Below are 15,031 nucleotides of genomic sequence, written 5' to 3'. Positions count from 1 at the left end.
GGGCTTTCTATTTCACGGAGACTCCATATCTACAGCACCCATCTGGCTGTGCTTTATCCTTCAGGCAAGCGGAGTGCACACACAATCCATGACTTCCCCTCTTTCTGCACTGCGCTTTACCAAGAGTGGTGTGTTCATCGAAGAATCTCACACTTAAATGGCTTCAGAACAGCAACTCATTGAATCCATACAGCCCAGTGGTGAGGGCAAAGCTTCTCCTGATCAGTCACTGTCAGATTTGATCCTGGACCTCTCTGATCCTCAGATGCCTGTTTATAACATCGGGATCTTAAAGCCCACACCATAGAGTTGGGATAAGGACCACAGTGGATACTGCATGTCAAGGTCACGGCCACAGGAGTGGGATATGAATTAGGACCATATGTAATTTGTGAATAAGTTAAATTGATGGCTCTACTTGACATTTTAAAGATCCCATTAATCACATGGAAAAACCTGTTTTCAAATAAGCCCTCTCCTCTCCTGCTTAGACATTAACCTCAGAGGCAAAAAAAAAAAAAAAAAAAAGCAGGAGTAGCAGGTAGTCTTTTTCTAATGTGGCCTAGATTCTGATAACTGTAAGACCTTTCTGGAATGGGCCTATCACAATGACCCAACAGATAGCTTGTAGAATGAGAACTAAGAAAAAATATAACAAACAGTCCCAGGAGATTGATTCCCTTCTTGCTATGTTGGGTCTCTGCCCTACACACCCTCAGTGACCGCTCAGTGTCAGCACAGATGTTCTGTGAGCAAGCAAGCCTTAATTTGCTCTATCAGGCTGTTGATTTTAGGAGGAATAAATAGATTGAATGAGGAAGGGAGAAAAAAAAAGAAGAGATTAGAGAGGAAGATGTCTGCGCTGGGGCCTAAGTCCAGTAAGCACCACTCTAAGGTCAGAGGAAAAGCAGCCATTATTAGTTCCTCTAGACAATGTGACTTTGCCCTGAAGTCTGAAAGTCAGTCTCTGGTTCCAGGATGCAGCGGCCACTGGATACTTTTGACAGCACTTCTGAACTTTAGTAAGAGCAGATATAAATTACCAGTTATAATAGATGTCTGCAGAGCTTCATTCATTCAATAAACAGCAGGGAACCAACTTCCCTCTACTCTGTTTTTGATGGTGGAGAGTTTCCTTCATGTACATGTTTGAGGAGCTGATGGAGGAAGAGGAGTGGGAGGAAGGGAGATGGGCAAATGAGGAGAGAGGGAACAGGGATGCTTGCTCTTTCCTTCATTCCTTTCCTTCCTTCCTTCTTCCCTCCCTACCTCTCCTCCTTCCTTCCTTTCTTTCTTCCTCACAGGGTTTCTCTGTGTAGCCCTAGCTATCCCGGAACTCACTCAAAAATCAGGTTGGTCTTGAACTCAGAGATCCACCTGTCTCTGCCTCCCAAGTGCTGGTACTAAAGGTGTGTACCAACACTGGGAGACTTTCTTAAATGGTTTGCACAATGACCCGGAGGTACTCTGGGTGTCAGAAAGGAGGTATGTGATCTGTCTTGGCTAGTGCTCTCGCTGACTCAAACCACTAGACTGTACTTGTTTCTCTAACTTGATAAACATCACTTGGGAGGCCTGAAGTGCACTGGGAGCCCTTCAGAGAAAGGAATGGTTGGCATGGCCCCATACAGTAGAATGTGAAACCCTGCCAGGATACCAGCCCACACTGGCTGTCCAGAAATATGTGAAGCTTTCTATCCCAGGCCTGTTGACAATCACTCACAGAATCCATGCTGCCCACCAAGGATGGGTCACATGACATCCCAGAAGTGAACTGTGGTGTAATGTAATTTCTCCTGAGTGTTTCACCATCTAGAACTTAATGTGGGGTCTTCTCAGATAGTTTAAATTTGATGTAGCATTGGACAACGGAATGTGTCAGCTTAGCTATGCTAAATAGTAAAACACAAATTTCCTAAAACAAAACACTTATTTCCTAAAGCAGTTTCACAAATACCATGTCATCTCACCAACTACAAATCTGGGTCAGGAAGTTCCTTTTCTGTTCTCTAACTGGGGAAAGCAAAAGGCATGCGATAAGAGGTCTTCCCAAGGTCACAGAGCTGGGAAATAGTTGTCTAACATCCAGACAGAGGAACTTGGTCTTTACCTGCCTGTTAGCTTCACGAACTGACTCTTAGGATATATGTGGGTCTGAGGACAAGTTCAGTGGTAGAACACCTGCTTAGGAATAAGGTCCTAAATTCAATTCCTACTAGTGCAAGAAAGCAAATCTTTTTTTTTGCTCGACACATGTCTAGGCCTCTGGGACATTTGCAGTCAAGTAAAGATTCCTGGGTAAAATTCTATTCCCCTTGGAAATTTGGCTATTTTCTTTTGTCCTTCAAAGTGACTAAGAAGGACAGTTAAGAACTTCCTCATATTTGTGACCCCTTGGTTTTTGTCTCTTCCTTCTTTTTTTTTTTCTTTTTTTTTCGGCAGAGTCTCACCACGTATGCTGCCTTGGCTAGCCTAGAACACTCTATAGACTAGGCTAGCCCTAAAGCAGCAATCTCCCTGTCTTTGCCCCTCGGGAACTAGAATTACAGGTGTGGGCCACCTGTAGCCGGGTTTGTCTCTCTCTTTTAAAAAAAGAATTATTTATTTTTATGTGCACTGGTGTGTTGCCTGCATGTATGTCTGTGTGAGGGTATCAGATCCCCCTGGAAGTGGAGTTAGAGACAGTTATGAGCATGTGGTTGCTGGGAATTGAACCTGCGTCTTCTGGGGAGCAGCCTGTGCTCTTAACCACTGAGCCATCTTTCTAGCCCTGAGTTTGTTTCTTAAATAGTGCTTCCTGCTAAAAAGTGGTTGGTGACCATTTTTTTCCTAAGCTTCACTTAATGTATCCTTGACCAGTTGGAAGTCTGCTGAACAAGGCTTCTCAAGGCAATGTGGGCATTTTTTTTTTTTTAAGAATGCCAAGAAAAGGCTACTTGACATACCAGGAAACTGCAAAAAAGAAAAAAAACCAGCATGGGGAGGAGGGCCACAAGTCGCTGACACTGCACAGTCCTGGGGTGCAATGGCTACTTCCTCTCTCCACTGCAGACTATGGTATTAGAGTATGGGGGAGGGGAGGGTTCTGCCCTCTCCAGCCACTGACAGTGGGATTTGGGGAAAATGCTCAGCCTTTGGACCATTACTACCCACCAGCAAGCAACACAGGATGGAATTAATGTCTGTGGGTGTTGACCTCCAGCTCCTCCACTGCAGAGCAGAGCACCAGCCACCACCCACGGTCTCAGCATCTAACGTGAGTCACACCCCTGTGGCCCTGCTTCTTTTGATCTAATCAAGCTTCAAAGCCCTGTGCCAAGACCCATCATCACTAAAGGAGTGTGGAATACTCTCATGGTTTCCAGCCACAAGAGCACCGCCCTGCCCCCAGACTCTGTCACCCCAAAAGTGAAGACTCAGAAAAAGAATCAATGCTTCCCAAAGCAGACAGTGGCTGTGACATGGGCAGGCCCTGATTTGGGACTGAACTGGGGCAGGGGAGTGGCCTCACCCCTGACAGTTTCCTTTCGCCATCTTGTCCTTAGCTCTTTTCCAACTCCCACATTCTCCTCCAGAGGTGAGGGAAAACCCACAATAAAGGGGAAAAGAACCAAGAGGGTACCAACCCCATGATCTTGATCCATTTAAATGCCACTAGCTCCTAAGAATACATATACAAGGGGTGACAACTTCCTCTGGATGGGGGAACCCACTAGAAGGACCAGGGAGGGCATCACCTGAGGCCTGCAGAGAGCCATCTCCCCCTGCTGGGGCCCTTCTGTGCTAAGCTGAATGGGAGTGGCCTGTGCAGTCCCTGGAAGTGGAGCAAGGAAGACAGGTGGAGGAGGAGAGGCTGAGTGTTGCTCTAAGCTGTGTGTGAACCAAGAGCGCGTCATTCTCCCACCCACCAGAAGGCCCAGCTGGCTGTCTGGGCTGGGGGTGGATGCACCTCTTAGGCCCCGGACGTGGCAATTTCCCAACGCCCCAGGCTCCAGGTCTACCTGAGGGAACCGGGGCTGCCTTTGTTTTGTTTTCCTTTTCACTTTTCCAGCTTTACATTTTAAAAGCAGAGTTGGCAGTTGGAAAAGCCTGAAGGGCGTTTCACAGCAGTCTCCCTAGACGGTTGGGTTAGTCTTGAGTGTTGGCTGAGGACGGTTATCTCTGCGCCCCCCCCACACACACACACCAAGAAAACAATATACCACTGTTTAAACATCAGTAAGAGTTCGAGAACTCACTCCTAAGAGGGCCCCTAGAGCCTCGAAAAGTATGTTCAGAATTCCTAAGGACCTTACAGGGCTGTACCTGAGGCTTGAACACCTCTGGTGGTGGCTGGGCCAGAGCCCCTGACAAGTAGCACCCAGTATGGCCTCTTAATGATTTGTTGGCTTTCCTCCTACCTGCAGCCCTCAGAGGCAAGTCCTCACATAGGTAGGTCTCAGGCCAAGGACACCCATCTAATTCCCATCCCTACACTGCTGCCTGGAGGCCCGGTTAGCTGCCTGGTGAAGGTCACCTACCTTACTTTGCTTTCTGTCCAGATAGAACTGATGCTGGCTAATCGCCATCGCCCAAATGGACTTGATCAAGGCTGGACATGCGTACCACGTGTGCACAGCAATGCCACTGTGCCCAAAAGTCCTCCTGGTCACCGAAGCCCTGGAAGAACAAGAATCACAAGCTTCATTCAGTCTCTGCGATGGGGAGAGGCCATTCATCAAACAGCCGTAAGCGAAGAGTCCACTGGCATGAAGGGGCCAGAGGAGCAAACACAAAAACAAGCATGCAGGTCCGCATCCCCGGACGGAGTCACATGGCCATGCCCTGTGTAGGAACTGACTCCTCAAGCTTTCGCTCCAGGACAAATTGGGTCACTCTAGGTCACTTGATGGTCCTTTTTGATCTTCAGCTCCTCGCATGGAGTCAAGACAAACCTCAGAGCCCGGAAAAGCCTTTGACAATGCTCTTCGTTACCCAGGCAATGCTGCCTATGACGAAGATGGGTGAATTCTTTCCTCCTCTTCACAGGCCTGAATACGTCCTCCATCACAGAACTTTCTGCATTGCACTAACTAGAAAGATGTTCCCCGAAAGGTCTGATTATTCAGTACAGATACATTCCCAAAGCATAAAGGTACTTAAGAATCAAGAGGGGGAAGGCAGAGAAAGCGGAGCCAGGCACTTCCCTAAACTGTGTGTACAGCTCTAATTAGCGTACACATGGAATAGAGTGAGGCAAGTGGAGATTAAAAATAAAAATGGGGAGCATCAGTCTCAACATGTTAATGGTGTCTGGGTTTGGGAATAAAAGATTTATAGGGCCACAGTCTCAGTGAAGTATACTCTACAGGATACACTGATTAAATCTGAGAACAGGTCAGAGAGCTGACTGGTTGCCGAACCTGACAACCTGAGTTTGATCCTTTAGAACCAGGTGATATTAGGAGAGAAACGATTCCTACAAGTTGTCCTCTGACTTCTGCCACACATACACACACACGCACACCTATATATACACACGTGCACAAAGGCAACACATGTGCACATATACACAAATAAATGTAATTAGATATTTTAAAATAGTTTAAAATCTGAGAGTAAATGGAGTATTTGTGGGAGCAGGGAGAGAGGGAGGGAAGAAGGGAAGGGGGAGGGGAGAGTGGCGTGGGGCTGGGAAGATGACTCAGTGGACAAAGCACGGAACCTACAAAATCTGGGGACTTGAGTGTAGCTCCCCAGAAGCCCCACCGAATTGGATGCATGGCATGTACATCTGCACCCCAGTGCTCTTGGGGTGAGGTGGGAAGCAGAGACGAGACAATGACCCCTGAAAGCATCTGTGCAGCTAGCCTCGCATGAGTAGCAAAGAACACAAGACCTGTCTCAAGCAAGGGGAAAGATGGGGACCTCCGACCTCCACATGTGTGCTGTGCCCCCCCCACAAACACATCAGACATACCAAAGAAGAAGAAGTGTGTGTGGGGGGGTGATGCAGGTTGGGGTGTCACTAGGGCACTTGATCTGAGTGTCAGAAGGAATATCAATGATTTTAAAAAGAAAATATCTAATTTCGAAGAACTGTAGACTCATCTGGACTTATGAATAAATAGCATTTTTTTCAAACCCCGTTTTTCTTTAAAATTAAAGCTGGTTTTAATGTCTTACTCTTTAAGCTAAAGACTTAACAGGAGGTTTCTTCATGCCCACATTTAAGAGGAAATTCAAATCTGGTGGTTAGAAACCTGATGCCAGGCAGGTTGGGTGCCCCCCGGGCCCCCCACCCCCGATTTGGGTCAAACAAAAGTTAAGGGATAAAAAAAAATCAGTTTGTAAAACATCTCTGTGGGGAGAAACTGAAAAAGGGGCAGCAAGAGAGTGAGGAGACCCTCCAAGGTCTCTGGGGAGCCAGGGGCAGCAAGAGAGTGAGGCACTCTTCCCCACCCCCCAGGCCTCTGGGGAGACACAGTAGCTGTTATCTGAACTCCTAGTTTGACTTGGAGTAAATGAAAAAAAAAATTTTTCCCCCAGAAACGATAAAGTAGGTAGAAAAAGTAACTTGAAATGTACGTTTGTAAAGGTAGGGAGAGTTGTAAAAATCCAGGCACTCGAACTTTCCAGGTAACATGAGTAAGGAAGGCATAAGTGGTTCTTCGGGTCTGGGAAGTCAGTTTCATGGGAACATCTACATCAGATACTCTTGGGGTTTTCTCCTGCTCCATTAGGAACTTATCTCCTCTGCTCATCTCTCTCCTCAGCTCTCCCCGCCTCACCTTCTGCTTCACCTAAACCTTAGCAATGGCTCAGTGTTTGCTAAACCCAGAGAATGACAGAAGACAAGGTAGCAGCTGGGGACAGAGGGGAGCAGAGGCCACCACAGACGCTGTGTCCCCTGGGGAAGGCACACCAGGGAAAGAAAGGTGGGGGTTACAGCTGTCCCCACTCCACCCAGAAAACAGTCTCGGCTCCAAGTGATGTCCCTGTCATGGTGGACTCAGGGCTGCTTTTCCCCAGGGAAGATGGTCAAACTCTGAGCTCAGACTGCCATCTTAGGGCTCTTATGTACACATAAGCCCCTCCCTCCTCTCGTTATCTCAGTTTACCCCTGAGGGCCCACCTCCTAGTAACCCCAATGGGTATCAGCTCAGATCTCTCCTCAGGAAGCTGCACCTGACCGGTTGGGCTTTGGTGTCCACATCATTCCGAAGTTTGGTTTGTACTTCTTGGCACAGCCCAGCTTGCCTGGCATACAGTGTATAGCACAGAGGTTCATGAGCTCTGATCTCAGACTTCTAGGGTTCAAACCTAGCCTGGACCACCTACTACTAGCTATCCACAGTCCATATCTGTACCTTGACTTATGTCTCAGGTCATAGTGAGGACCCAGTATCAAAACAACGCCTATACTTGGCAAATCCCATCAATCATTTCCTTTGCTGGTGTCTCCAGCTCTGCTAATAGCTCCTAATGGAAGAGGCTACTGACTCAGCTTCCCTTTTGTAACCATCACATCTAACATAGAAGAACACAGAAGTTCTCAAAATATGTATGAGATGGATCACTTTTACTAAGTCAGCCAAAAGCCCACTACATGGTAATACATGATGTTAGATCCGTTTCCTATATCCCTAGACTGTGAGAAAAATGTAGTATATTTCACTAATTATATCATTAATGAGATCACAGACACAGAAGGGACATACATATGTGTATATACCACACACACACACACACACACACACACACACACACACACAGTGGAAGGATTTACCCCATGTACAAGCAGAGCCCCAGTATGGAGACTGTCTATTCCCGTGCCCAGGCCCACAGGTGGCCTATCTTTTTATTTAACTTCTGCTCTGCCAAGCGTCCCCTTTCTGTATACGACCATGATATAGAATTCATTTCACCCTTTCTGCACTGAGGTTTCCTTTTCTCTTTTATGTCTATGAATCTTAGGCTGACATAAGTTCACCTGGAAAAATAGCAGTGAGTTTCTCCTCGTCTGGATTATTATTTTTGGCATCCACCTGCCCGCCCCTTCTTGGCCTGTGCAGATGGAGGCCTGTATTCTGTGGAGGGGGGGTGCTTAGACCATGAAATGCATCCCAAGGTCCCGAGACCCACCAAACAAGCCATCCTTCTGTTTAACGGTGACCTCTGCACCCGAATGCAGAGAGACTCAGAAACTCTAGAACCTTCTGTCCTCTAGTTGCTAGTGTAATAGTAACAGAGGGGCCGGGATAAACCCTTGCCTACAGGAGGGAGGCTGTTCCACATAGATTACAAGGAGGTACACAACACAGGCGGGTTATCGACAGCAGCAGCAGGCAGGAAGGTTTCTGCATAAACCTCGGCCTTCTCCTTGGAGGCAATATCTTATCCTGAGTCCCCAGCTCCCTGGAGGGCCCAGCTGCTTGTCTGTTTGAGCAGATGTTTGTGTGCTCGAATCCTTGTGTGAGGCAGTTGCTTGCCAGCACTTCCTCCTAAGTCCAGGGCTAAGTATCAACAGCACCCGAAACCCACCACGGCTTCTTGAGCACATCTGATCTATTTAGTGTCTTCCCAGGCCTGCCTTCTTGTCAGTAGGCATCTGGACCTACAGACAGCAATTTGTTCTTAGGTGTCAGGCATGGTGTAGGGAATGCTGCTGCTGGCTATGGGCTGCCTGCAACTCTAGGACTGCCAGCAGACAAAGAGGATTGCCAGCAGACAGTAGATGGTGCCCAGCCTCCTTCCCTGCAGGGGTCTCTACATTCCAGACTGGGACCCTATTGTCTGGCATCCAACTTGGAACACAGGTTTATAAGGCTGGTGTTCTCAGCGGTACAATGTGGGAGGAAGGAAAAAGAATCGCGTTTATTTCACGTCCACCCACAATGCTAACATCCAAAAATTACAGCTCCCAGATCAAAATAAAGAGCCGAACTACTTTGGTGACAGATACCTTTCAGTGATCACCGTCCTTTCTCACATAGGCTCAGCACCTGTAGCAAGGACGCCTTTGGTCTCCTGTCTGTTACAAGGGCACTGCCCCCATGTAACTCAGTGTTGTTCCAAAGTGCCACAGTGCTTCCTACAGCATCACACGCACACACACACACACACACACACACACACACACGCACACGAGAGCAACCTGTAGCCAGATGAAATGATCCCAGAATTGCTAAACACACACACACACACACACACAGGAACAACAATATGTAGCCAGATGAAATATTACAGAATTGCTAAACACACACACACACACACACACACACACGAACAACATGTAGCCAGATGAACTATCATAGAATTGCTACAAACACACACACACACTGCATTTATCAGCACAAGCTTTACTGTCTGATGTGAACTCTGCTCTGTTCTCTTCTATTCACCATCCTCTCCCCTCACCCCAAACTGGCCATGAACATTAACCGTGATGACAACATAGAACTGATATACAAATAGCATGTCACACACTCAAAAAAAAAAAAAAGGCTTTTAGACTTACCTGCGGGGGTCATGAACTTCCACAGAAAACTTCTTTTCCCTGAAATACAGATTCTCCAACTGTCTCCATTGGAATATCTGGACGGAAAACAACGGAGTTTAAATTCAGAAGTAGTGAGTTCCCTGGTCTCCGGTCCCTTCTTCGCTGATTAACTTTTTCAACAGCTGAGAGTTTCCTTATCAAAGCAGAGACCTCCTCCGGGTAGCCTGCCTACTACTAGTCCTACACACACACACACACACACACACACACACACACACACACACACACACACACACACACACACACACACACACACACACACACACACACACACACACACACACACACACACACACACACACACACACACACACACACACACCGGTGGGTGTGGATTTTTCCTGCAGGTTCCTTAACAGGAACAAAACAAGTTCTTTTTCAAGTTTGTTCCCCTTTGGCTCGTGCCTTTGTTGAATTCTCCAAGACAGTTCCCAGCTCGCAGACTTTTCCCTCCAAGGAGAGAGAGAGAGAGAGAGAGAGAGAGAGAGGAGGGGTGGGGGCGGGGAGATGAGAGGAGGGAGGAGAGGACCGGAGCCGGGGAACACGGCGCTCAGGAGGGAGCGGTAGCCATCTGCGCACGCTGAGGGCTGAGCCGCGCTTCCTCCCCTCGAGTGCTGAAATGGGAAGGCGTTCAAATTCCCAGCCTCCCTTCGGGACTCCACTTCCTGCCGCTAATGTGCAAGAGCCTCAGACATCCTCACTCGCTGGAGGGCGGAGGCTGTTGCGACCATAGTTGGGGGCAGGCGACTCAGGATCACAGTGTGTGTTTGTCATGCTGCATTTCCCCCCTCAGCACAAAGCGGGGGAGGGGTGCGGGGGGTGCGGGGGCGACGGACAAGAGTTCTGCCGCTATAGGGATACTGCAGTCTTGCCTTGCCTGCAAGAGAAGGTCCATGGAACTCCAGGAGTGAAAAGAGCTGATGTTGAGGTTGGGAGGCAATCAGGGCGCTTTGGATTGCTCTAGGAGTGGGGTGCCTTTTTTCTGGATGAAAAGTGAAAGTTACTCAGCCGTCTAGGGAATGTCACCAGAGGCTAAAGCTTTGTGCACGCGGGTTTGCATTCATTATGTTCACGGAGCTTCCGTTTCCTTCTATATACTTAGCAGTGAGTTTGTTTTGATCAAGAATAAACCAGGGTAGCCTGATCTTGTCTTTCCCGGAGAGAATGGCTGGTTCTTCCCGGCCGGCCTGTTGGTCTCCTCCATATGGGGACATAGCATTTCGGGTTTAGTTCCACAGAGTCCCCAGCTCATTACAGCCGTCCACCTTTCAGATAGGAAGGTCATTTCCCTGTGTTCCATAAGCCCTGTTTTCCCCAAGCCCAGAACGCAGTTAGTCAATACTTGGCCAGTGAATTTACCACCCAAGTCAAACTGAGCTGCAGTTAAAACCGGTTTCTAGAGTGGCTGCATTCTCTCATCTCACACTCTCTTCGGCGGGGCAGAGTTCTAAAATGATTTTGTCGGCGGGGCAGAGTTCTAAAATGATTTTGTCTGCATGGGTAACCAGTGGGGCGAGGGGCAACTATTGGCTCTTACCAAGGAGCCACCTCTTCACCCACAGGGCATCTGACTCTGAAGCCACAGACCGGAGATTTTTCTGTCTCCTGGAATCAGTTTCAAGTAGGTGGACAGACATTGCAAGGAAAGCAAATGATCCAAAGTCCTGCCCTGGCTCAGATGCTCTGTGTCCATCCCGCCTTAGTCACTTAAATACGCAGAGCTTGGTCACAGGCAGTGGGTGGTCTGCCTCCATGAATCCCTCAGTGTAGACCCTTCCAGTCTCTGATACCCACTGGTTGGGTACAGACATCTCACCTATTGATAACTTCCTTACAGCCATAGAAACACTAGAGGTGCTCACTCTGGCCTTACACATAACCTGCCAAACTTGCTGGGCGGCGGTGGCACACACCTTTAATCTCAGCACTTGGGAGGCAGAGGCAGGGGGTTCTCAATGAGTTCAAGATCAACCTGGTCTACCAAGCGAGTTCCAGGACAGCCAGGACTGTTACACAGAGAAACCCTGTCTAAAAAACCAAACCAAAACAAACAATGAAACTAGACTCTAACCTGCCGTACTATAGAGTGTCATGCACGGCTTTAGAGTCTGAAGCCTCTGTTTAAATCCGAATCTCCCACTTTCCAACTCACTGGCCTTTAACTTGTAGCAATTGTCTTAGCATCAGTTTCCCCATTTGTAAAATGTTAAGTATGGCTCCTGTAAGATGGATCTTAACAGCAGCAGATCCTGAACTTGGCAGTGGAATAAATAAGTAGGCAACAAACATGGAGCTCAGTGTGTTTTCCTTGTGTTCTTTGTGCTGCCAGATTCTACCAAACAAGAGGGAGTAACTGCAGAGCCACCGGAATTCTTTCCTTAAATTTCTCATCTTGACTTGGAGCTTAAAAAATTAAATTAGATTATGTGTGTGCTGGAAATCTTATAATAAGTATAAAGGTCTCTCTCTCTCTCCCTCTTCCTCTCCTCCCTCTTCCCTCTAAAGATGTCCTTCTCAGACCCTGCCCTGTATCCACCCTAACCAAGCTCAGTGGATCCTTGCACAGCACTGACTTCCTGGATGCGTGACTTAAGAGGCTCATGCACCTGCTGTTGCCATCGTGAAATTCCCAATGTGTTTTCATCGATTTGCATGGACCCTACCAGTGATATAGTTGGTTCTTGTCTCAGCAGCATGGAGTGGGGGTGGGAGTTGGGAGTCACATCTGCCTTGGATGTACAGGCCACAGAAGGTAGACCCCTCCCCAGGAGGAAAAGAAGCCACACCTGGCGTGAGCGCTCGGGAGTAAACCCCACTTGTGCCTTCTTTTGGAAGTGCCTTCAGGCCTGATAAAGAATCCTAGAGCACAATGCTCGGAGGGTCGGTTTCCTGGCAACTTCTTCTTCCCCAGCTCCTTGCAAAAATATAAAACCCACACCATGCCTTTCCTCTAAGTGGTCCCTGATGCTGAGCAGTGTGGAGATCTGTGTGGCTGCCAAAGGGCCCAAACAAAACCATCTGGGCTTACAGCCGCCCCTCATCTTAGCCAGGGTGGCTGCCCAGGGAAAGGGGAAGGGCTTCTGCCTTGCTACTGCTCTAGAGGGTGAACCTGGAGTCCTGATTCCCAAGGTGTGCCCCTGGGGTGATGTATTTTCTGTAAAAATTTTTGTAGCAGGGGCAGAACAGTGAATTCCCTGATAGCTGTTTTAGCTCAACTTTATTTTGCAAATTAAATACTGGGAAGGAAAAGTGGGAGTAGAAAAAAAAATGATTGGATATTTTTTTTTTTTCCCTAGATCTGATAGCTGCTTGGGGCCATAAGAAGAATCCCAAAGGAATGGATGAGGACCTGCAACTACACTGGCTGCTGCTCTTTCTCCTCACATGAGAGAGGGTGGAGCTAGGGAGCCAGCAAGCTGCTGGTGGTTGCAGTGGGGGGAGTTGGAAGGCTATAGGGGTGGGGAGGGCAGGGACAGCTGTTGCTGGCAGCAGGGCTGGATGTCATTTAAGCTGAAGGTACTATGCTCTTCCTGGGGGTCTAGGGCATTTCTGCTCATGTGCTGCTGCACCCCACTTAGAGCCCCTGGCTGCTCAACACTCAGCTCTCAGGCTGGCAGAGAGACCTATCAGGAAATAAGCAAAGGAAAGATGTCTGGGTTCATGTTCCCCTGTAAATGGGAGGGATGAGCTATTACTGTCCTTGGGGCCACTCCAGAGGAGCCTCCATGACCTGGTTCTCAGGGATCCAAACTATCCCTGCAAGGTCATCAGTGTGATTTGAGACTCCACGCAAAGACTCACCTGACAGTTGACAATTGTGGCAAACACTGGGCTGGCTATGGACTCCAACTACTTCCTATGGCCATCATATGCCAAAGGAGCTAATTATAAGCATAACTTTGCAGTTCTATCAATAGTCAGGGGTCCTACTGATTTGCAGTTCTATCAATAGTCAGGGGTCCTACTGATTTGCAGTTCTATCAATAGTCAGGGGTCCTGCTAAGTCAAGGGACTCCAGCTAGGCCTCTCCACAGAGTTCCACACAGTTTCTGTGCTCATTTAGCAGCCCCTCCCCCAAGGGAAAAAAATGGAAGGTTTTTTTTTGGAGGGTGGAGGAGAAGAAACAAGACCCACAGAAATGAGGGGAAACTGCCTAGGGCCACACAACAAGTTTCTGAAGGAACCAGAAATAGAAGTCAAGGGCACCTGGTTCATTACTCCCACCACTAACTATGCAGCTTTTCCCAGGAGTCCACCAATTAGTGCCCACAGCTCTCGCTCACTAATGGGTGGTTAACTTTACAAGTGGAGTGCTTTCTCCCAAATGAGCAACAGCGGGGCTGTGAGAGGGGCAGCATCAGCCCAAGGGTTTCTCTCCCCTGCGCGATGGCTTTGCTTTTCTTTCACACTGCAAATTACACTACGTGTTCCTTTTTACTTCTTGGAGACCTAGCTTCGTCCAGGAAAGTTCTCCAAAGCAACTGCCTCAATAATCAGCAGTTTTTGTCAAAGACCAAGAGACAACAATGGCTATGATTAAGAACAGCCCGATGACTGGGTTTGCATGGGAAATAGAAGCTTAAGAGGACTGGCATGGTGGCTCTTGCTTGTGAGCCCATCTCTCAGAAGGCTGAGGCAGGAGGTGTTTTATATATAAACATATAGAGGTATATATATATATATATATATATATATATATATAATAGTAAGAATCATAGTAATAGTAACGAGTTAAGAGACCACCCCCCTCAAAAAAAATTTAGAGAAACCATCAGGAAGGTATGGTATTTGTCACCATCCACTGAACACCAATAGTCCTAGATATGAGTTCTCAGTCTTTGACTTAGCCTTCCTATGGTCATAGGTCTGCTACTTTCCCATTCTGGACCCGAGCATCCTCATGTATAAAACCGAGATGGGAATCATTTATCCACAGGGACCAAACAAAAGTGGCGAATAACTATTGTGTTTGAGCCCTGAATGTGACAGGGTATTCTGTAAATCCTTAATTCTGTTACAGTCCACTAGACCCATATCCTGTGCGTGGCTGAGGCTGTGGCAGAGGAAGGGAGCCCGGCTCCACTTCCTCTCCAGCCAGCATTTATGAAGCACTGTGGGATAGCCAAATAGAGTAACAAGCAGGCTGTCAAGATGGTGTAGGAATAAAGACTTGAGAGGAAGCTAGGCTTAGTGGCTCTGATTCTTGACAAGGACTTTTGGGAGCCTTGTCTTCCTTTTGTCCCTGAGGCTGAGTCATAGAGCCCCTGAATGACCTCCTTATGAGTAACTTCCTGCTTCATCCAGAGGGACCATTATACAGAATCCCATCAGCCATCTGGTCCTCCTCCTCTTTACACAGATGAAGCTGCTCCGGTGGACAGAGACTAAGAGCTGCCAGAGGTTAAGTACATGATTGATGCTGGGACTCAGGCCTTGTGACTTCTTGTCCTGTGCTCTTTCTATTCTGCCTCAAAGCCGCGGTGAAGAGCC

The 15,031-nt window shown here is 47.9% G+C and overlaps 1 protein-coding gene across 7 annotated transcripts in view; it reads right to left on the bottom strand.

Moving 5' to 3' along the window:
- Positions 1-15,031, bottom strand: part of Frmd4a (FERM domain containing 4A) — a 601,861-nt gene that overhangs the window by 42,494 nt on the left and 544,336 nt on the right. For 6 of the 7 annotated variants that reach the window (XM_087896367.1, XM_087896368.1, XM_087896365.1 and 3 more), the window contains 2 exons: positions 9,500-9,576; positions 4,521-4,659 (listed from right to left, as the gene is read on the bottom strand). In XM_087896367.1, the coding sequence (XP_087752493.1) occupies positions 4,521-4,659; positions 9,500-9,576 (216 nt within the window). Of the gene's footprint in view, positions 1-4,520; positions 4,660-9,499; positions 9,577-9,863; positions 10,140-15,031 lie in introns of those variants that run through there. The other variant, XM_087896370.1, reaches the window with a different exon arrangement.

The sequence above is a fragment of the Myodes glareolus genome, chromosome 14 (genome assembly GCF_982192425.1).
Source record: "Myodes glareolus chromosome 14, mMyoGla1.1, whole genome shotgun sequence".
NCBI lineage: Eukaryota > Metazoa > Chordata > Mammalia > Rodentia > Cricetidae > Myodes > Myodes glareolus.
This window is presented reverse-complemented; position numbering and strand designations above follow the sequence as displayed.